At 43.1% G+C, this 23686-nt stretch overlaps 2 protein-coding genes and 1 non-coding gene across 3 annotated transcripts; 2 read left to right on the top strand and 1 right to left on the bottom strand.

Moving 5' to 3' along the window:
- Window positions 1-1453: 1453 nt before the first annotated feature.
- On the bottom strand, window positions 1454-11102 carry LOC118401488 (small glutamine-rich tetratricopeptide repeat-containing protein alpha-like). The gene is made up of 12 exons (XM_035799037.2): window positions 10943-11102; window positions 10169-10317; window positions 9940-10043; window positions 9767-9857; window positions 8927-9026; window positions 8656-8760; window positions 8406-8541; window positions 4619-4681; window positions 2929-2966; window positions 2567-2767; window positions 2268-2390; window positions 1454-2125 (listed from the first exon to the last, which is right to left on the bottom strand). Exons 2-11 carry the CDS (start codon window positions 10266-10268, stop codon window positions 2279-2281), a joined length of 1050 nt encoding a protein of 349 aa, XP_035654930.1. The 5' UTR covers window positions 10269-10317; window positions 10943-11102; the 3' UTR covers window positions 1454-2125; window positions 2268-2278.
- Window positions 11095-23686, top strand: LOC118401487 (thimet oligopeptidase-like). Its single transcript, XM_035799036.2, has 14 exons — window positions 11095-11227; window positions 12219-12425; window positions 13877-14025; window positions 14541-14648; window positions 14884-14986; window positions 15304-15461; window positions 15789-15924; window positions 16594-16736; window positions 19937-20160; window positions 21492-21693; window positions 22057-22243; window positions 22417-22545; window positions 22696-22832; window positions 23091-23686. The coding sequence occupies exons 1-14, from the start codon at window positions 11215-11217 to the stop codon at window positions 23250-23252; spliced, it is 2058 nt and encodes a 685-aa protein (XP_035654929.1). The 5' UTR covers window positions 11095-11214; the 3' UTR covers window positions 23253-23686.
- On the top strand, window positions 15031-15156 carry LOC118401611 (small nucleolar RNA SNORA16B/SNORA16A family). The gene has a single exon (XR_004829303.1). It is a non-coding gene; the product is annotated as a small nucleolar RNA SNORA16B/SNORA16A family (small nucleolar RNA).

Here is a 23686-nt window from a genome sequence, read left to right as displayed (position 1 = left end):
TTAACTCTGATGACTAACGTTAGATAGCTACAATAAGTAGACAGACGTGTGCTAATCTATGTTAGATCATCCATCAAGCTAACAATAAAAATTAACTGCTATTCTAACTTGTCATTTGTTTAACTTCTCATATCTCGCATCGTCAAAACTTGCAATAGAGTATGTGTTAAAGGGAAAGCAGAAGAGAACCACAAGATGCAGGACTTCTTGTTCCTCCAATATTTTAGAAAACAAATGGATACAGGGCTTTCTCCTACAAAGCTCCTCTTATGTGAGACTCAGGCTTGATTTCAGTCTTGTAAATTCAAGTAAATTACATTACGTAGCTAAGCCTTGGATAAATAATCCTGGTCTGTGCGGCCCATATGGGCAGAAGCCTCTCCTGTTTATGTCACGTAAGGCAGTTTGATGTACTAGTATCCTCTACCTTCTGGAGAGGACGCTAGTTCCCTAATGCTGAGAGCCAAGCAGAAGCATCAGGTCCCAAGGTACTGGACTGATGAACCATCCTTGCGGTCTCTGCTTGGTCGACTCCCCAATCTCAACTGGGATTCCATACCACTTACTATTACAGGGGGCTGAGACCCTGGCTTGTTGCACTCAGGGTTGGCGTTGGACGGCGCCAGTCTCTCGATACCCCTGTGTTTATGCTGCAATAGGGGCCACGGTCAGCTCGTCTCATCTGGTATACCCCTAGCATGCTTGTACCCAAGCTAAATATTGTATATTCCAACCCCTAGCATGCTTGTACACAAGCTAAATATTGTATATTCCAACTCACCCTCTTCCGTCCTCTCCCGTCTTAAGCCTAGGTGTGACTGGAGTCTGGGAAACCAGCCCATACTGTAGACAATTGAAATCATTCCAGAATATTTTTTCTTCTACAGTACATTTAACATTTCCATTCTACAATATGGCCTCTGACAAAGAACTCTAAAAATCCTATTGTATTTGGGGTGTTTTTTTATGGAGAGCAATGAGTGTCGAATTTGAAGAACAAAACATGCATCTTTATAGTACATCCATAATCTTTGGTTTTATAAAGATTCCAAGTTTCCGACTTGGAATTCCAAGTTGGATGACCAGTGAAAACGCTTTTCCCAGCAAAGGCTCGTTATTTTACTGAAGTTCCCAGTTGTTTTGAACACACTGAAGTTGGAAATTTACAAGTTGAGCGCAGCAAAAGCTTGCAATGAGCTAAGTGATGCCGTTTCAATGAAAGGGCTTTTGTAAACAGAGGTCTCCAGATGACTGAGGTTTCTCTACTGTAAATTAAATCTAAACTCCTGAGTTTAGTCTTGTACAAAATGGATCAATATCAATGCAATCAAGTTAAAACTAATGAATGAATATATTTTCTAAATGGAATTTAATTTAAATTTCCTAAATTGAAATAACACATTTGGGAGAAAAAAAAAAAAAAAAAAAAAAAAAAAAAGCAAACATGTTAGGGTAATTTATTAGTATGATTTAATCAAAGATTGTGAACAAAAACAGACAGCCACCCACGTTAGAAAAAAACCCAAACAGTGTAACACTGACATTCGTATTATAGAATAACAAAAAACAGTGTATCATGCTTAAACAACTCCTGGATTACGGAGGACACCAATAGGTCCTATTTGATATGCTAATTTGAAATTCCCATAATATTGACAGTACTCTAGATACCATCCCTGCCAACCAGTATTTCATTGTACAAATAGATGCTTCTCAAATGTATATGACTGCTAAACTGTATCATCGCATAATCTCAAGGTGTTTCTGTGTACCTGAAATGATAAAGCTCAAGTGATGCAGCTGCATGTAGTTCACGGAGGAGGAGGAGGGGGGTGTTCAGTTCCGACAACAGTTCACTGGCAAGGAATAGTAACATTAAACAGCTAAACCAAGAGCTAAACTGGTGTGACATTGCAGACACTTCGGACTAGATATCTGTTGACAGCAGGTTTATCAAATTTCATCATTCCCGCAATGTTTTGCTGATCAGTTTCCTTAAAAACAGGGGGGTGGAGCACACATACAATAATTACTCAGTGATGAAAAGCTTTTTGTCCATAGAGTTGGGAGATAATACAAATCATACATAGAAAAAAAAATACATGTCTTCCACACAAATCTTCCTCTGTCAGAAAAGGGAGAGCAGACAATTTTATGATTAGCTCTACATGTGCGATTTGTAAAGGGGAATAAAGACATTGCAAAAACCCAGTACAAATCTACAATACATGGACCAACCCATAACCATTTAAAAATGTTAATCTTACCCGTCTGAGGGTCAAGGTTGTTCTTCGTTGCTACCACTAGGTGTCCGGCTGTGAATTTGACTCCTCAGCTGTTCAATTAGCTCTGGGTTCTGCTGTTGCATTTGCTGCGCAAATTGTTGGCCCCTAAATGGACATGGACACAGCGAGGTGATAGAATGGCAGTTACCAAGTACAAGTCTCAAAAACAATGCATTTTATTAATACTCACATTAAAATGGTATGTCTTTATCACTGATGCTACAGGTATAATAGACAAGTAATATTTGGCACAGAGTGAGTAGAGCTGGTGGTAGACTTACGCTTGGATGAGACCAGAGATGTCACCTGGACCAGCTCCCACTACTCCAACTCCTGCTGCCGGTCCGGCTCCTAACCCTGGTCCAGCTCCTAATGGTCCGGCTCCTAACCCTGGTCCAGCTCCTAACCCTGACCCTGCTCCTAACCCAGGCACTGCTGGAGCTCCCATTGGCCCATAAGCCCCTGACATCATCCCCGACATCCTGTACAATACAGACAAGAAAGGTGGTCTACATGCATTTACTTTAAAAGCACCCTACATTTCACAACTAATTGTGGAATCTCAGAGTGAATTTACAAAGTCCTTGTGCTACATCTAAAAAAAATAAAAATGTATTTGATAGACAATTAATGGATAACTTACATTTGCTGTACTTGTGGGTTGTTCATCAAACCGGACGCCTAGGACAAAGCAGCCCTAACAATGTCAATATGATTTCTAATTCAGTAAACCTTCTCTACATATGCTGCATTCATGACATCCCATAAATACGACTGGGGGGGGGAAGAGATCCAGTTGAACGCCTCTCCAACTAGTGGGAAACTCATTAAAAGCATGTTATTGAAAATGAAATACAGAAATATCTAATTGACATTAGTATTCACACCCCTGAGTCAATACTTTGTAAAAGCACCTTTGACAGTGAATACAGCAGAGAGTCTTTCTGGGTAAAGAGCTTTCCACACCTGGATTGTGCAACTTTTGCCTATCATCCTTTAAATTAAAATAAATAAAAAAAGAAATTCAGGCTCTGTCAAATTGGTTGTTGATCATTGCTCGACAACCATTTTCAGGTCTTGCCATAGATTTAAGTTAAAACTTTAACTCGGCCACTCAGGAGCATTCACAGTCTTCTTGATACGCAACTCCAGTGTAGATTTGACCTTGTATTTTAAAGTTATTGTCCTGCTGAAAGGCGAATTAATCCCCCAGTGTCTGGTGGATAGCAGAATGAACCATGATTACAAGCACACCCATAACATGATGCAGCCACCACTATGCTTGAAAATATGGAGTTGTACTCCGTAATGTGTTGTATTGGATTTGCCCCCAACATAACACTTTGTATTCAGGATAAAAAAAGCTAATTGCTTTATCACATTTATTGCAGCATTACTTTAGTGCCTTGTTACAAACAGGATGCATGTTTCTGTACAGGCTTCCTTCTTTTCACTGTCATTTAGGTTAGTATTGTGGAGTAACTACAATGTTGTTGATCCATCCTCAGTTCTACCACTGCCATTGAACTCTAACTGTTTTAAAGTAACCATTGGCCTCATGGTGAAATCTGAGCAGTTTCCTTCCTCTCTGAAAACTGAGTTAGGAAGGACGACCATATCTTTGTAGTGACTGGGTGTATTGATACAACATCCAATGTGTACATTTCAGCTTTTCATTTTTTATTAATTTGTACAAGTTTAAAAGAAAAATGGAATTCCACTCTGACAAAAAAAGGGTATTGTGCATAGATCAGTGACAAGATAAATCGCAATCTAATCCATTTTACATTCTGGCTGTAACAAAATGTAGAAAAAGTTGAGGGGTGTGAATAATTTCTGAAGGCATTTTATATGGCTTTTAAACACTATAAATTGTTTTACGAGCATGATGGCTGTACTTTCTGTTTATGGTTGACGCAGCTTGATTGCCATTAGCCAATTAATGTTCTCTTGTCATTCCTAGTATTTTCCATTTGAAAAAGGCCAGTTTAGTTAAAGGTGCACTACGCAGAAATCACGCCGCCATTTTATGGGGGGGGGTGCCTAATTTCAGTTTGTGTGACAAAACAAGATGGTACAATGATTCTCTACACTATCTAAACCGCTGTGAAATACATATTTCCCATAACCAAAAATATTGTATTTTGAGCTTGTGTACAAAACCTAAAAGATACAAAAATGAAATGTAAGAATGGGAAGCACAGAGATAGCACACAACATATCTACTGCGTCTTAGGCTTTCAAAGACAATGACAGATCTATAACTCCTATCTCTATGTGTATTTGGTCAGGTCACCCAAAAAGTTACACATTTCAGCTTTCATGGAACTCACCATGTTCATGAAACCAGGGTTACTGAGCAAACCAGCCAGATCAACTCCTCCCATTCCTCCTGTCTGAAGAAAAAAAAATAACATGATCAACAATTATATACAGTGCCTTGCGAAAGTATTCGCCCCCCTTGAACTTTGCGACCTTTTGCCACATTTCAGGTTTCAAACATAAAGATACAAAACTGTATTTTTTTGTGAAGAATCAACAACAAGTGGGACACAATCATGAAGTGGAACGATATTTATTGGATATTTCAAACTTTAACAAATCAAAAACTGAAAAATTGGGCGTGCAAAATTATTAAGCCCCTTTACTTTCAGTGCAGCAAACTCTCCAGAAGTTTACATTTACATTTAAGTCATTTAGCAGACGCTCTTATCCAGAGCGACTTACAAATTGGTGCATTCACCTTATGACATCCAGTGGAACAGCCACTTTACAATAGTGCATCTAAATCTTTTAGGGGGGGGGGTGAGAAGGATTACTTTATCCTATCCTAGGTATTCCTTAAAGAGGTGGGGTTTCAGGTGTCTCCGGAAGGTGGTGATTGACTCCGCTGTCCTGGCGTCGTGAGGGAGTTTGTTCCACCATTGGGGGCCAGAGCAGCGAACAGTTTTGACTGGGCTGAGCGGGAACTGTACTTCCTCAGTGGTAGGGAGGCGAGCAGGCCAGAGGTGGATGAACGCAGTGCCCTTGTTTGGGTGTAGGGCCTGATCAGAGCCTGGAGGTACTGAGGTGCCGTTCCCCTCACAGCTCCGTAGGCAAGCACCATGGTCTTGTAGCGGATGCGAGCTTCAACTGGAAGCCAGTGGAGAGAGCGGAGGAGCGGGGTGACGTGAGAGAACTTGGGAAGGTTGAACACCAGACGGGCTGCGGCGTTCTGGATGAGTTGTAGGGGTTTAATGGCACAGGCAGGGAGCCCAGCCAACAGCGAGTTGCAGTAATCCAGACGGGAGATGACAAGTGCCTGGATTAGGACCTGCGCCGCTTCCTGTGTGAGGCAGGGTCGTACTCTGCGGATGTTGTAGAGCATGAACCTACAGGAACGGGCCACTGCCTTGATGTTAGTTGAGAACGACAGGGTGTTGTCCAGGATCACGCCAAGGTTCTTAGCGCTCTGGGAGGAGGACACAATGGAGTTGTCAACCGTGATGGCGAGATCATGGAACGGGCAGTCCTTCCCGGGAGGAAGAGCAGCTCCGTCTTGCCGAGGTTCAGCTTGAGGTGGTGATCCGTCATCCACACTGATATGTCTGCCAGACATGCAGAGATGCGATTCGCCACCTGGTCATCAGAAGGGGGAAAGGAGAAGATTAATTGTGTGTCGTCTGCATAGCAATGATAGGAGAGACCATGTGAGGTTATGACAGAGCCAAGTGACTTGGTGTATAGCGAGAATAGGAGAGGGCCTAGAACAGAGCCCTGGGGGACACCAGTGGTGAGAGCGCGTGGTGAGGAGACAGATTCTCGCCACGCCACCTGGTAGGAGCGACCTGTCAGGTAGGACGCAATCCAAGCGTGGGCCGCGCCGGAGATGCCCAACTCGGAGAGGGTGGAGAGGAGGATCTGATGGTTCACAGTATCGAAGGCAGCCGATAGGTCTAGAAGGATGAGAGCAGAGGAGAGAGAGTTAGCTTTAGCAGTGCGGAGCGCCTCCGTGATGCAGAGAAGAGCAGTCTCAGTTGAATGACTAGTCTTGAAACCTGACTGATTTGGATCAAGAAGGTCATTCTGAGAGAGATAGCGGTAGAGCTGGCCAAGGACAGCACACTCAAGAGTTTGAGAGAAAAGAAAGAAGGGATACTGGTCTGTAGTTGTTGACATCGGAGGGATCGAGTGTAGGTTTTTTCAGAAGGGGTGCAACTCTCGCTCTCTTGAAGACGGAAGGGACGTAGCCAGCGGTCAGGGATGAGTTGATGAGCGAGGTGAGGTAAGGGATAAGGTCTCCGGAAATGGTCTGGAGAAGAGAGGAGGGGATAGGGTCAAGCGGGCAGGTTGTTAGGCGGCCGGCCGTCACAAAACGCGAGATTTCATCTGGAGAGAGAGGGGAGAAAGAGGTCAGAGCACAGGGTAGGGCAGTGTGAGCAGAACCAGCGGTGTCGTTTGACTTAGCAAACGAGGATCGGATGTCGTCGACCTTCTTTTCAAAATGGTTGACGAAGTCATCTGCAGAGAGGGAGGAGGATTCAGGAGGGAGGAGAAGGTGGCAAAGAGCTTCCTAGGGTTAGAGGCAGATGCTTGGAATTTAGAGTGGTAGAAAGTGGCTTTAGCAGCAGAGACAGAGGAGGAAAATGTAGAGAGGAGGGAGTGAAAGGATGCCAGGTCCGCAGGGAGGCGAGTTTTCCTCCATTTCCGCTCGGCTGCCCGGAGCCCTGTTCAGTGAGGATCTCTGAATGATCCAATGTTGACCTAAATGACTAATGATGATAAATACAATCCACCTGTGTGTAATCAAGTCTCCGTATAAATGCACCTGCACTGTGATAGTCTCAGAGGTCCGTTAAAAGCGCAGAGAGCATCATGAAGAACAAGGAACACACCAGGCAGGTCCAAGACACTGTTGTGAAGAAGTTTAAAGCCGGATTTGGATACAAAAAGATTTCCCAAGCTTTAAACATCCCAAGGAGCACTGTGCAAGCGATAATATTGAAATGGAAGGAGTATCAGACCACTGCAAATCTACCAAGACCTGGCCGTCCCTCTAAACTTTCAGCTCATACAAGGAGAAGACTGATCAGAGATGCAGCCAAGAGGCCCATGATCACTCTGGATGAACTGCTGAGATCTACAGCTGAGGTGAGAGACTCTGTCCATAGGACAACATCAGTCGTATATTGCACAAATCTGGCCTTTATGGAAGAGTGGCAAGAAGAAAGCCATTTCTTAAAGATATCCATAAAAAGTGTTGTTTAAAATTTGCCACAAGCCACCTGGGAGACACACCAAACATGTGGAAGAAGGTGCTCTGGTCAGATGAAACCAAAATGTAACTTTTTGGCAACAATGCAAAACGTTATGTTTGGCGTAAAAGCAACACAGCCCATCACCCTGAACACACCATCCCCACTGTCAAACATGGTGGTGGCAGCATCATGGTTTGGGCCTGCTTTTCTTCAGCAGGGACTGGGAAGATGGTTAAAATTGATGGGAAGATGGATGGAGCCAAATACAGGACCATTCTGGAAGAAAACCTGATGGAGTCTGCAAAAGACCTGAGACGGAGATTTGTCTTCCAACAAGACAATGATCCAAAACATAAAGCAAAATCTACAATGGAATGGTTCAAAAATAAACATATCCAGGTGTTAGAATGGCCAAGTCAAAGTCCAGACCTGAATCCAATCGAGAATCTGTGGAAAGAACTGAAAACTGCTGTTCACAAATGCTCTCCATCCAACCTCTCTGAGCTCGAGCTGTTTTTGCAAGGAGGAATGGGAAAACATTCCAGTCTCTCGATGTGCAAAACTGATAGAGACATACCCCAAGCGACTTACAGCTGTAATCGCAGCAAAAGGTGGCGCTACAAAGTATTAACTTAAGGCGGCTGAATAATTTTGCACACCCAATTTCAGTTTTTGATTTGTTAAAAAAGTTTGAAATATCCAATAAATGTCGTTCCACTTCATGATTGTGTCCCACTTGTTGATTCTTCACAAAAAAAATACAGTTTTATATCTTTATGTTTGAAGCCTGAAATGTGGCAAAAGGTCGCAAAGTTCAAGGGGGCCGAATACTTTCGCAAGGCACTGTATATTCTCCATTGTGCTTGAGATGTTACCAACTTACTGGGCTTGGAGTCTCCATTTTCTGCTCTGCTATTTTCAGGTTGGATTTGTAGGTGTCGTTCTCTGGGTCCAACTCTAGGGCTTTCTTGTAATAACCTACAGCTTCTGTGTGTTTGTTTAAACTGGCTAGAGCCAACCTGGAAGCATGGGACGTTTGAAGTCAAGGTATGTTCACAATCATCAGTCAATAACAATGCAGCAACACACTAGCCCATGTCCACGGTAATATTGAATGCTAGTGTCTAACCTACCCCATTCTTCCATATGCTTTGCTGTAGTTTGGGTCAATCCCAATGGCAAGTTCACAGTCCTGAACTGCTCCAGCGTAGTTGCCTAGTTTGCTGTATGCAGCAGCCCTAGCAAAAACAATTCCATACAATTAGCAGTACTTCACAAAAACTTTGATTTATTGCTTGACTAAAGCTGCATACATGAGTGAAAATCATCAAAATGTGCATTTGGACATACAATGTGTGACTAATTGTCAGAGTCCTCCAAGTTCAGGAGTTTGTTGGTCAATACCTGTTGCAGTAGTAGACTGCATTCTGGGGGTTTATGGCAATAGCCTTTGAGTAGAATTCCACAGCTGCCCCAAATTTCTCAACCTTCATTTGATCATTGCCTGCCATAAAGAAAATACAAATATTATAGGCCTTACAAACAGCTCTTTAGATTTGAAGAGAGCTAAGTACACGTCATGGGAACTTTAGAGGGAGTGCAACGTTCAGTGTGGTATGTGGATCTATTCACATCAGGGGAACTGAGCAGGATTAAATGACTTTGAACTTTTTCCATGTGTTGTGTTAACATTCAATAGCATCTTTGCATCACATGATTATGCTTAGCAATGAAGTCAGATGGAAGGACACATATGGTAAACACATGATTCTGCCAGTGTGTTTGTACTAAGTTGAGGATGTTAGACTCAAATGTTCATATCCGTTGATAATATTAGAGTCAGACTGCTAAAGGTATAAGTACAGGGATTGTTTCTGTTTTTCCCCCTGATGTTGTGAGATTCTTTCTGGTGTTGTGAAATAAGGATATCAGGGCCGGCTTAGAGAAAGCAGTTGTAGCACTAGAGCATGCATGGGAGAAATGAATTGCAGCAGTATAGCCGTTAGCATTGATGATGATTATGAGTACACAATGCATGGAATGTCAAGGCATAAGTGCACATTTTCATACAATCTTATTTTAAAGAACATAGTACTGTCCTTGTCTATTAATGTTCCATAAAGTCATGTTTTATGTGGACCCCAGGAAGAGTAGCTGCTGCTTTAGCTAATGGGGATCCTAATAAAATACTAAAGCTGATCGTGAAGACTGAGTAATGCACAAACTATTACGGGGAGGTCCTACCGTCAGTTTTGAGTCTCTCTGCCTCTGCTACTTCCTCCCCAGTAGGGGAATCTGTGGCTGTGTTTATTTTCACCTGGGAGGTTTCGGGATGCTGCAACAGACAGTCAACACATCTGAGACAAAGGCCTATTGGCCACAATCACCTTCATATTAAGTGGATGTCTTGAGTCTACCTTCTGTGTCGCAGAGGCAAAAATCTCTGGTAATGTTTGAGTGACAGATAGGGTCTGGTCATCGGTCGAGACCTCAAAGGCAGTCTCCAGGCATTGGACTGCAACTGGAAAATAATCAAATCTTTAGGAATGGCAATGACTGGACACAGTTGAGTCCCTGGCCATCGTCCAACGTAGGCTGAGAACCCATCTCCTCAGACTGACTCTTGGCTTCCTTACTCCAACTTACCTTCTAAACTTTCCTGAGCATCTGACGATAGACTCCCAGAGCCCAGTTGATCATGAAGAAACTGAATGATGGAGATGGCAAGACGCTTTGTGTCTGTCATTTTGGATTGAGGTCCAAACCTCTCTGTAGAATGTGTATTACGAGGGACCCTGAAGAAGAAAGTTAATGAGATGTATATGTATAAAAAAAACATCCACTGTAAATAACTGGCAACTGGTTGGGATTAATTGTCTCTTACATTTCTATTATAGCTACATAACAAAAAAGCCTATACGTTACCATCTGTTTCGATAGCGGACTTAAGTTCAACGTGGAGTTTAGTCCGCTAGTGACTAGATAGTCTAGGATTAAGAAACGAAACTAACAACAAACATGCTAACAATCAAGCTAGTTTACTTGGCAGGTGACGTTGCTAACTAGACTGTTCTAGTAAGTTGCTTACGGTCGGCTGCTAGCTAATACGGCTAACACAGCTAGCAGTTGGCCTGCCATGTGAAAGCACTCGGTGTATTGCCACATAAACAGACAAGCTAATTTTGTTTACGTGTAGGGAGTTGTTTAAACTTACGTGGATAGCTTAACTACAGCTAACTAGTATCTTGATTGTAGCTATCTAGCTTAGCATTACTGACATGACGGCAATAACATTGCATTCTGAGCACTTTACCCCGATTTACTCAACTGACAGATAGCTAAGTAGTTTAAAGAACGTTCAGCTATGCCACACAATATAACACATATACAAATGTGTTAACTAGCAATAATTACTCTTACCAGTTGCCTTTGCTTCAGACGTTCCTTGCACTAACGTTAGCTGGTGGTGATGGGGGAAAAAATGTGTTGATTTTCGTCGCATGTGTGACGCGTCATATCTGCGTTGGCTGAAGCATGCGTCCTTACGTCAGTGTGCGTGCCTCAAATTTAGACTTTGTGGCTGTGGTAACTAAGGGAAACAACAGTGGTCAAAACCCCTAATCGCTGAATTGGCATCGTCAACCACAGGCTGTAAAACTCACCGCGAACGTTGCTTCTCAGATTTCTGAAATATGGCACCGACAGGTGAGTCTTTACGAAATTCATTAATATTACATTGGGTATTTTGTAACAGGTATTTGTCAAATTAATAAGATCAACGTTTTGCATATTCAATCGTCAGTCTGTGCTGGACTTGATAACGCTTTCTGGTTACTAACGCTTTACGTTAGTTAGCTAACGTTAACCTTATTTAACAGAAAATGTATTGCATGCTATTAAAATGTTGTTTGTAGCAAGCAAGCATATCCCTGCAGGTTCATCGCATCTCGCTAAATAACCAGTTTAGCCACGCACTAACACGATTGATAGTTAGTTAGTTACAATACAGCATGCATCCGTCCCATTCAGTTAGCTACTTAGCCAACTGGATCAAAAGCCAGGCGTGATTACAAATTGGCAAGAATCCCACTGGCGCGTTTTGATAATGAACCGGAACCTGCCAAATGTTACAATCTTTGTGAAGTACAAAGTAAGCTGTACTGACAATGCCCTCTTACATTTGCTAGCTATATATATATTTCAGTAGGGAGGATGACAACCGCCTAATGTATTAATTAAACGATAGTTTGCTAGCGTTAGCTAATTGTGTTAGATAATCAGTGTTGAACCCCAAAGTATCACTGGATTAGCTACTACAATGAACATCCACATAGTTTCCATAGATTAAATAGTAGAAATGTCAACACTATTATTACTATCATGGGTTGTCATTTGCATACTGCCAATTGGTTGCTAGTGTTTTAAGGGCAGCACTGAACTGTTGCTAGCTAGTATTTTATGGGGTGTAAAAACGGTCACAGTAGTGTTGATTGTACATCAGCCACAGTATCTTCTGACCACGTGAGCAGTGCTGATGCTGAAACTAGGCATAGTTTATAGCAAATGCCATTGATTGCCGCCATAGTGGGAAAAAAGCTATTTCCTTATAACCTGTACACTTCCTCACAGTTCAGCAGTTAGGCCTTTTCCAAGACGAACCATCCAACTCGTGACCATTCCTTATTTCACCCCACAGGAGAGGTGGCGTCTGGCAGTGGTGCGCGAGTGTGTGCTGACAACCGCCTGCGCTGGGACCTGACCCCCGAGCAAATCCATCAGCTCTCAGATGAGCTTATTGACAAGACCAAAAAGGTGTATGACTGTGTTGGGGCCCTGGACCTGGCCAGTGTTTCCTATGAGAACACCCTGAAATCCCTCGCTGATGTAGAGGTGGAGTACACAGGTGGGTGAGACTCATACTCCAAAAAGACACCTTTCTTTAATCTCTTTCCTCTATTGTGACAGTGAATTGAAATGACTGAATTAAGGTGACAGCAGTGCGGTGAAAATATGGTGTCAACCTCTCCAGTTATTTAAAGAGTTGTCTGCCATCAAGGAAATAATTAGATGGTAGTGTATGTGACTTGACAAGTGCTTCCCAACAGCCAACAGGTTTCCCCTATAATTTCCTCTATGTAGGAACCTATATGTTTGGGGCGGCAGGTAGCCTAGTGGTTAGAGCATTGGGCCAGTAACTGCTCCTGAACTAGGCAGTTAACCCACTGTTCCCCGGTAAGTCGTCATTGTAATTAAGAATTTGTTCTTAGAACCAATATACTTGTGTGAAGAGGGCAAAGAACAAGTCCATGCACTTTGTTGGTAGCTGATGGGCAGGTTTCACAAAAACAAAACAAAAGATATATAATCAGTTCGGTCCAGCAGTTCATAGCAACCACACCTAGCGTCTACTCCACTGCCATTGTAAGCGATGGGGAAATGTCTGAGTTGGCAGGAAAGAGGTATGCAATGTTATAGACAAATCAGCACTTTTTACATAAAGAATAGCTGACCAGCCTAGGCTCACCACAATAGTGTTTTTGGCATTGTTTTGAAACCAGGGCACAGGCAGTGGACACTGGGCTCTACATGTTACATCATGCAGTTGTAGTCTTTTATAAACCCGGTGCAGCAAAATATCTCGTACAAAAGAGCATGTTTTTGTTATCACTATCCTGCCTCTCATCATTTTAGGCCCTTTATTAACTGTTTAATCACAATGCACATTTCCCAAAACCTGAGTTTGTTTCAAGCTGAAAATTGTCACATTAGACTGGATTTATAAACTACAGGTGGGTGCTACACATTGGTAAAGGATGAGGTGAGTCCCCCTCTTTCAGTAACGAAAGCACTTTGAGCACTGAAAAAGCCCCAAATATAATCATCGTCATGATACAGTTGATTACTTTATTAGTGAGGAATGTTTTTTTCATGATCTTGCTTTGTAAGTTACTTTTTAAAAATTGCTTTTAAATGTTGCATGTTTTTATTGCATTGGAATTGTGAATTTGTATTATTGTGTGCCCTGTTTAAATAATAAAGAAGCCATGGTCTCAGGGTGATTCCCTGTTTAAATAATAAAGAAGCCTTGGTCTCATGGCGATTCCCTGTTTAAATAATAAAGAAGCCTTGTCTCAGGGTGATTCCCTGTTTAAATAATAAAGAAGCCTTGGTCTCAGGGCGATTCCCTGTTTAAATAATAAAGAAGCCTTGGTCTCAGGGCGATTCCCTGTTTAAATAATAAAGAAGCCTTGGTCTCAGGGCGATTCCCTGTTTTAAATAATAATAAAAATCACTTGCAAAGAAAATGACACTCATAATACCTACTCACTCTTGCATTTTGACATGTTATTCCAGTTGAGCGCAATATGCTGGACTTCCCTCAGCACGTGTCCTCCTCCAAGGACGTACGCACGGCCAGCACCGACGCCGACAAGAAGCTGTCCGAGTTTGACGTGGAGATGAGCATGAGGGAGGACGTCTACCAGAGGATCGTGGCACTGGAGGTGAGGAGGAAGAGGTCAATAAAGGAGGTCCATCTCAATAGTCTGAAGTGGCTTCCTGTCTTCATCTCTTTATATTGACATTTAGTCATTTAGCAGACACTCTTATCCAGAGCGACTTAGTTAGTGCATTCTTCTGAGACAACCACATATCAGTCGTAGTGAGTACATTTTTCCTCAATAAAGAAGTTATCTGTGAGGTACAAGCTATTAAGGGGAAGAAAAACATTTGATTTATTCTTTATTTATTCTTCATCTGCAGTCTGACTGATGAAAACGGATCTGAAAACACACTCAGTAGATGTGCTTTCATCTGCCCACTTCATCAGATCAGTACAGCTGATAAATACATTGTTGAGGGATCAGGACTAATAAAGAAGGGGAAAATGTTGCAATGTACCGATAGGATCTCAGTAGGTGAGACCTGTATGTTTTCATATGTTATTGCCTCATCATGTTGTCTTTAGAATTATCCTATGGCTATGCAAAGCTGAGTTCTGCTTTTTGTCCTCTCACAGGGGAAGCTTGACGCTGACACGCTCACTGATGAATCCAAGAGGTACATGGAGAGGCTGATCAAGCTGGGCCAAAGGAATGGCCTCCACCTGACCAAAGAGACACAGGATGTAAGGGACTTTACTGAAAGGTTTTAAATTCCAAAGCTCATACTCTGATCAGGCCTGGGTTCAAATACTATTTGCTATCTTTCCAATACTGAGCGATTGCTTTAGCCTGCCTGTAGTGCTTCAGACAAGCACAGCTAGAGTATCTGAAATTATTTCTAATAGTATTTGAACCCAGCTCTACCTCTGATCATTAGGGTCATTGTCAACCCATTGTTTTACTTCGGTCTCAAAACAGGAAGTCAAAAGGATTAAGAAGAAGCTTAGCAACCTGTGCATTGACTTCAACAAACACCTGAACGAGGACACCACCAGTCTGGTTTTCACCAGAGAGGAGCTGGGTGAGTTCACAGGATATAGATTTGGTCTGATTTTTGATCTTTGGTCAGACACCTATCAAAGCGGTCCCTGTTCTTTTGTAGAAGTCACGGTCAAAAGAATGCCAAAAACATAACTTTCACCGACGGTGGCAGTGCAGTTCGGCAATAACTGATTCAGGGGAAAGATACCTGTAAATTGTACTCAGGAAAATGATATCTGTTTCTAGTCCAGTTTTCAGGTTTCAAATTGAATTGCTTAAAAAAGAAGCAACAAGCGCTCTATCATTGAAAGCAAATCCAGAAATATGACTTTTGACATGTATGACGATGCACTTTAGGCGGTCTCCCCGAGGACTTCCTGAGCTCGCTGGAGAAGGACGGGGACAAGCTGAAGATCACCCTCAAGTACCCTCACTACTTCCCCACCATGAAGAAGTGCTTCATCCCTGAGACCCGTAGGAAGCTGGAGGAGGCCTTCAACTCTCGCTGCAAAGAGGTAAGCCGTTGTCTGTTCTCTGTGAGACAGAGATACTATCCGGTATTGGAAGAGAATTGGGTACCCTACTGTAATGTTTTTTTTTAAACACGGCAATGGCCAGAGAAAGTATTCGAAGCAAGAACATTTCTGAGCCCTCTCAGATAAAGTCAAACTGCTGCACGGAAATGTGCCATTAAGTTTATTTCAGCCAAAATGTATGATAGACAACAAAGGTGCGTTTCAGCTCCACATTTTTTATTTTCTCTGAGCACCAAGTATAACCCGAAAAATGGTCCCCTCGAATTCATTTCAGATTCCAACCTCTGTAATTTTCTCCTGGTGTAGGAAAACTCTGCCATCCTGAAAGAGCTGGTGCAGCTGAGGGCTCAGAAGAGCTCCCTGCTGGGCTTCACCACCCACACTGACTTTGTCCTGGAGATGAACATGGCCAAGTCTGGCAAGAAGGTGGCTGGCTTCCTAGGTGGGTCGAGATGAGAGGGGTTGAGAAAGGAGTTCAGTTCGTACAACTCATTGAAAGGTTGTTATGGTCCGCGATTCCATTTTCAACTGACCAGTGTACAATTTGGCTAGTTGTTTATGTTTTACTATTGTTAGCTGCAGAGGCTGCTGTCAGTTCTATCAGAAACAAAGTATTGGGAAGGCGGGTAGCCTACCAGTTAAAGTGTTGCGCCACTAACCGAAAGGTCACAGATTTGAATATCTGTGCCGACAATGTGAAAAATATGTAATAATTAACCCTAAGTTGCTCCAGTGGCACTGTAATGCTCTGGCTGACCATGTAAAACAACACATTTCACTGCACCTATCCTGTGTATGTGACAATAAAAAATGTAGAAGTGTGTGTGCTGCAGCTGCTTCCCTATACTCCCCTGACCCCAGAGGCCGTAACCACCCTGTTCCATTTTAGTCAAAGTTTTGATGTCATATTGTATTTGTTAAGGGCACTGCTCACACTCAACTATGCATTAACAAACACAACTGCTACAACACAAAATGTTTCACATTGCAAAAAACAATACACACACACACACTAGTTACCACCACTTTGCTCCAACGTCTGTCTGTCTTTCGGAGGATACACATATCCTTTGTGTACCTTTGACAATAAGGTAATGTTTCTATTTTACAGAGGAGCTGGCCCGTAAGCTGAAGCCCCTGGGGGAAGAGGAGCGCAAGGTCATCCTCGCGCTGAAGGAGAAGGAGTGCCAGAAGAGGAGCCTGCCTTTCAATGGCGAGCTGCAAGCCTGGGACACGCGCTACTTCATGACCCAGGTAGGGCAGAGGAGGGAAAAAAGACAAATGTCTACAACTCTGTTATGCTCAGTGACACAACAGCGATTTATTTAACACATCAATACATCGGTGTGGGATGATATCAGAGTTGCAGGATGCAAAGATTATTGTTCTGTTGTATTTCCCCCCAATCCCCCGTGTAATTATTGGACTATAAATTGTGATTTCCTGTATTATACTCATGCTAAAATGTTTATTATATTCAGAGCCATTTACTTTATGTTCATATTCTTATTTTTGTATTATTTATTATTGTTGCATTGTTGAGAAGGAACCATGTGTATCCCCTACATATGACTAATAAAACTTGAAACTATTAAATAGTTGCTTCACCATATATACACACACAGTACCAGTCAGAGGTTTGGATATACCTACTCATTCAAGGTTTCTTTATTTTTTACTTTTTACCGTTTTCTACATTGTAGAATAATAGTAAAGACATAAACGATTGAATAAAACATTTGGAATCATGTAATAACCCAACAAGTGTTAAACAAATCAAAATACAGTCGTGGCCAAAAGTTTTGAGAATGACACAAATATTAATTTCCACAAAGTTTGCTGCTTCAGTGTCTTTAGATATTTTTGTCAGATGTTACTATGGAATACTGGAGTATAATTACAAGCATTTCATACGTGTCAAAGGCTTTTATTGACAATTACATGAAGTTGGTGCAAAGAGTCGATATTTGCAGTGTTGACACTTCTTTTTCAAGACCTCTGCAATCTGCCCTGTCATGCTGTCAATTAACTTCTGGGCCACATCCTGACTGATGGCAGCCCATTCTTGCATAATCAATGCTTGGAGTTTGTCAGAATTTGTGGGGTTTTGTTTGTCCACCCGCCTCTTGAGGATTGACCACAAGTTCTCAATGGGATTAAGGTCTGGGGAGTTTCCTGGCCATGGACCCAAAATATCGCTGTTTGGTTCCCAGAGCCACTTAGTTATCACTTTTGCCTTATGGCAAGGTGCTCCATCATGCAGGAAAAGGCATTGTTCGTCACCAAACTGTTCCGGGATGGTTAAGGGGGAAGTTTCTCTCTGATCACTCTTCATAAAATTCTGGAGTATATGCAAATTGCCATCATACAAACTGAGGCAGCAGACTTTGTGAAAATTAATAGTTGTGAAAATTAATAGTTGTGTCATTCTCAACTTTTGGCCACGACTGTACATTTTACATTCTGCAGAGTAGCCACCCTTTGCCTTGATTTCAGATTTGCACACTCTTTGCATTCTCTCAACCAGCTTCATGAGGAATGCTTTTCCAACAGTCTTGAAGGAGTTCCCACATATGCTGAGCACTTGTTGGTTACTCTTCCTTCACTTTGCAGTCCAGCTCATCCCAAACCATCTAAATTGGGTTGAGGTCGGGTGATTCTGGAGGCCAGGTCAACCGCACCAGCATATGTTGCTTCCTAAGTGGACAGTTTGATTTCACAGAAGTGTGATTGACTTGGAGTTACATTGTGTTTTTTAAGTGTTCCCTTTATTTTTTTGAGCAGTGTATGTATATATATATACATATATGTGTGCATCCACAATGGCCAAGACCAAAGAGCTGTGTAAGGACATCAGGGATAAAATTGTAGACCTGCACAAGGCTGGGGTGGGCTTCAGGACAATAGGCAAGCAGCTTGGTGAGAAGGCAACAACTGTTGGCGCAATTATTAGAAAATGGAAGAAGTTCAAGATGACGGTCAATCACCCTCGGTCTGTGGCTCCATGCAAGATCTCACCTCGTGGGGCATCAATGATCATGAGGAAGGTGAGGGATCAGCCCAGAACTACACGGCAGGACCTGGTCAATGACCTGAAGAGAGGAGAGCTGGGACCACAGTCTCAAAGAAAACCATTAGTAAAACACTACGCCGTCATGGATTAAAATCCTGCAGCGCACGCAAGGTCCCCCTGCTCAAGCCAGTGCATGTCCAGGCCCGTCTGAAGTTTGCCAATGACCATCTGGATGATCCAGAGGAGGAACGGGAGAAGGTCATGTGGTCTGATGAGACAAAAATAGAGCTTTTTGGTCTAAACTCCACTTGCCGTGTTTGGAGGAAGAAGAAGGATGAGTACAACCCCAATGACATCATCCCAACCGTGAAGCATGGAGGTGGAAACATCATTCTTTGGGGATGCTTTTCTGCAAAGGGGACAGGACGACTGCACCTTATTGAGGGGAGGATGGATGGGGCCATGTATCGCGAGATCTTGGCCAACAACCTCCTTCCCTCAGTAAGAGCATTAAAGATGGGTCGTGGCTGGGTCTTCCAGCATGACAAAGACCCGAAATACACAGCCAGGGCAACTAAGGAGTGGCTCCGTAAGAAGCATCTCAAGGTCCTGGAGTGGCCTAGCCAGTCTCCAGACCTGAACCCAATAGAAAATCTTTGGGGGGAGCTGAAAGTCCATATTGCCCAGCGACAGCGCCGAAACCTGAAGGATCTGGAAAAGGTCTGTATGGAGGAGTGGGTCAAAATCCCTGCTGCAGTGTGTGCAAATCTGGTCAAGAACTACAGAAAACGTATGATCTCTGTAATTGCTAGCAAAGGTTTCTGTACCAAATATTAATTTCTGCTTTTCTGTTGTATCAAATACTTATGTCATGCAATAAAATGCAAATTAGGGGTAGCTAGTAACTGAAAGGTTGCAAGTTCAAATCCCCGAGCTGACAAGGTACAAAATCTGTCGTTTTGCCCCTGAACAGGCAGTTAACCCACTTCCTAGGCTGTCATTGAAAATAAGAATTTGTTCTTAACTGACTTGCCTAGTAAAATAAATAACATTTTTTTAAATTACTTAAAAATCACGCAATGTGATTTTCTGGATTTTTGTTTTAGATTCCGTCTCTCACAGTTGAAATGTACCTATGATAAAAATGACAGATCTCTACATGCTTTGTAAGTAGGAAAACCTGCTAAATCGGCAGTGTATCAAATACTTGTTCTCCCCAGTGTGTGTGTGTGTGTGTGTGTGTGTGTGTGTGTGTGTGTGTGTGTGTGTGTGTGTGTGTGTGTGTGTGTGTGTGTGTGTGTGTGTTTAAACATTGTTGTATTTTTTTACTGCGGCGCTGGAGCTGACCCTCTCGGCTATGTGATTTATATTTGCCCCTGGGGGTATAAATAAAGTTGAAGTGTTTAATTAAATCCATTTCCTCTGCTCTGCCCCCCTTTAGGTGGAGGAGACCCAGTACGCGGTGGACCAGAACCAGCTGAAAGAGTACTTCCCGATGGAGGTGGTGACCCGGGGCCTGTTGGACATCTACCAGGAGCTGCTCAACCTCACCTTTGATCTGGTGGAGGGCGCCCCAGTTTGGCACGACGACGTCACCCTCTACTGCGTCAAGGACCGCACCTCGGGCACGGTGGTGGGCCAGTTCTACCTGGACCTCTTCCCAAGGTGAGTCGAAGGAAAGCAGAGGAGATAGAAAAGGATTTTAAAGATGGCTGCCTTTGGTTTACTATTTTCTTTTATTTAGCCTTTATTTTAACAGGGATTCATGCTGAGACCAAGGTCTCTTTAACATGTGCCCCCTGTATACACATCAAACACTATACACATCAATATACATACACAACAATGTGCACATCAATATTCACATCAATACATGAAAAGCAAAGTAATGTGTTTTGTACGGTTGTTTTGATATGTCGATCTTTTATAAGGATTTTGTCATTTGTTTTGGAGGGAAGAAATCTGTATTTCATTGCTCTGCAGAGTTACGGTTTCATTTTGTAAATTAAGTTCAACTGCAATTAAATTAGAGAAGGAGCTTGTAACGGTTTTGACTTGAGGTTATTATTTATAGGGGTGCCAGGTAGGTTGTGCCTACCAGAGAAAACATTGGTTTCTCCTTTTGGTTTGGGAGGGAATGAGTCCCATCTGGTCCGTCAAGTCTACACCAATACAAAGGACTTATGTAAAAGTCAGGATGGAAATAAACTTTTCATAAACCCTTAAAGCATTGGAAAGAACTTAAAAAAAAACTATATTCTTTTGCGTGGGTTGTATTAGCAACAACAATGATTACACACACATATAATAATATAACACAATGAGTTCTGGTTCCTCCAGAAATGTCCTGTACCTCGGGCCTAAAAAGAGTCCTGCCCGGTAGAGTTCAGGGAACTCAAGTGACTTCTGTCACGCAATGTTTGTCCGTTCATTCAGTGTAGCGTAAACCCAGTATTAATCATACAATCAATATAACAATAATTTTACCACAGAACTAACTACATAAATCACAGTATACATCACATCAAAACAAATGAAATACCGTATACAAAAAGGTTGTAGTCAGACAATCCAATCCGCCAACAGATCTCCAGCTGAGAAAGGCCACGAAGAACAGAGAGGTGTAGTCCACGGACGCAAAGAGTGGATCCGATCCTGGGTAAACTCTCTTAGGCTACAAAACACATGTTTAAATGGCAACAAAACAAACCGAATAGAGAAGCTTTGGAACTGAGGGTTGAACACATCCTCATTCACGTCTCCATCACAACCCCACTTTTGCGCAGCTGATGCTGGCTATTTAATTGGGAATTAATTGGAAAGCGCCCGATTGGAAGGAGCTGCACTGAGACGGTTCAGAAACATTCAGGGCCGTCACAGACTCACCTTTTGCTCATCAACATAATGAGGGAGACAATAAAAAAATGAAAAAAAGATTTAGCCAGTCATGTTTAACAGTCATGGTGATTGTGTTTAATTCCCCCCCCTCCCCCCAGAGAAGGGAAGTACGGCCACGCTGCCTGCTTCGGCCTGCAGCCCGGCTGTCTGCTGTCGGACGGGACCCGCCAAATGGCGGTGGCAGCCATGGTGGCCAACTTCAGCAAGCCCACGGCCGATGCCCCCTCCCTGTTGCAGCATGACGAGGTGGAGACCTACTTCCACGAGTTTGGCCATGTCATGCACCAGCTCTGCGCTCAGGTGTGTGTGTGTGCTTGTGTGTGTGTCATTACTAGTATACAGCATTGTTCGGTTCCTGTGCACTGAAATTAATGTTTGTCTGAATAAAGGCATTTTAGTGTGATGGTTAATATATTTCCCTCTCTGGCTGTTCATTTCCTGTCAAATCCACCTGAATGACTTTGTAACAAGGACTTCTTACATGTCACTTTAATGCCTGAGAGGGCATTGTCCTCCTCTGATCATTCAATCTAAAATATCTATTTCATATTATACATGCATGATGTTTTTTATTCAGACTGATATGAACTACTAAAACCTACTACACCTCAGGATTAGTTTATTAACAGATACCCATCTCTCTTCTGTCTCTGCTGCTACCAGGCGGACTTTGCCATGTTCAGCGGGACTCACGTGGAGCGGGACTTTGTGGAGGCGCCCTCCCAGATGCTGGAGAACTGGGTGTGGGAGAAAGAGCCCCTGCAGCGCATGTCCAAACACTACAAGACGGGCGCCCCTATCCCCGACGACCTGCTGGATAAACTCATGAAGTCCCGGCTGGCTAACACGGGTGGGTCACCACGAAAAAATGTCCTGGTTCCTTAATAGAACACCCCTTAACACGTTGTACACCAGTGCTGGAGGTTGGGTTATTGGGCTGTGGTTACCAACCAGACTCCTGATGAACTACCTGGTTTACAGGTATCATCAGTGTGTTGTGTTAACTCTCTCCCTCCCATGCAGGTCTGTTTAACCTGCGTCAGATTGTCCTGGCCAAGGTGGACCAGGCACTCCACACCAAGAATGGCCTGGACCCAGCTGAGGAGTATGCCCGGCTGTGCCTGGAGATCCTGGGTGTGCCCGCATCCTCAGGTCAGAGACAACCTCAACTAATGAGCCAGACCACCATCACAGCTGTAGTTTGGTAGCCTGGTCCCAGATATGTTTGTGCCATCTTGCCAACTCCTATGGTCATTGTCACTGCTTTTAAACAATCCTTTCTCTTTGCCATTGTGCCCATAGGAACCAACATGCCTGCCACGTTTGGCCACCTGGCAGGTGGTTATGACGCCCAGTACTACGGTTACCTCTGGAGCGAGGTCTACTCCATGGACATGTTCTACGCCCGCTTCAAGCAGGAGGGCATCATGAACCCAAAGGTTGGCACAGCTGAGCTAGTTATTTACAATGCTGTTTTTACACTTGACCATCTTCAGCTATTATCTAGTAATTTATATCAGCGGTCATTGGTTCTTGATGCTAGTGAGCAGTGACTGCCTGCATCCCTCCAGGTCTGGAGTCATGTCATCTGACTTTGGTTTTTGAGCTCCAAAGATTTCACCATCACATAAATGTAATTGTTTTTTGACTAAAATGGCCTCCAGTTTAATGCCGAGATCTTTTTCCATCTCTCCCAGGTGGGGCTTGACTACAGAAACTTTATCCTGAAGCCCGGAGGCTCGGAGGATGCTGAACTGATGCTGAAGAACTTCCTAGGGCGGGAGCCAAAGCAAGAAGCTTTCCTTCTGAGCAAAGGACTAACGGTTGAGCTGGAGGCGGACACTCCATGTGCCTGTTGACCAATCACAGCCAGCTCAGTGTAAACATCCCCAACCAATCATACACTTAAGACACAGGCACAAGTGACCTACATTTTCAACTACAAAAAACCCAGACGAAGACAAGAATTGATAAAGAGAAGAATTTCCCGTTTCTGCTGCTCTACAGCAGTGTTCCCCAACCCTGGTCCTCCAGTACCCCAACAGTACACAGTTTTATTAAGCACACCTCGTTCAACTTGTCAACTCATCATCAAGCCCTCAATGAGTTGAATCAGATGTGCTTGTCCAGGGTTACATTAAAAATGTGTACTGACCAGGTTTGGGAAAGATTGCTCTGCATGCAATATCAGCCAGTTTCCCCCCTTTTGTGCTGTGTTTTGAGTTTGGAGGTATATTTTAAACTGCAATTGTATTCAAGTAAGGAAGAGCAAAATACACTAACAAAGAATTGA

This window comes from Oncorhynchus keta, chromosome 22, assembly GCF_023373465.1.
Source record: "Oncorhynchus keta strain PuntledgeMale-10-30-2019 chromosome 22, Oket_V2, whole genome shotgun sequence".
In the NCBI taxonomy this organism is placed as follows: domain Eukaryota; kingdom Metazoa; phylum Chordata; class Actinopteri; order Salmoniformes; family Salmonidae; genus Oncorhynchus; species Oncorhynchus keta.
This window is presented reverse-complemented; position numbering and strand designations above follow the sequence as displayed.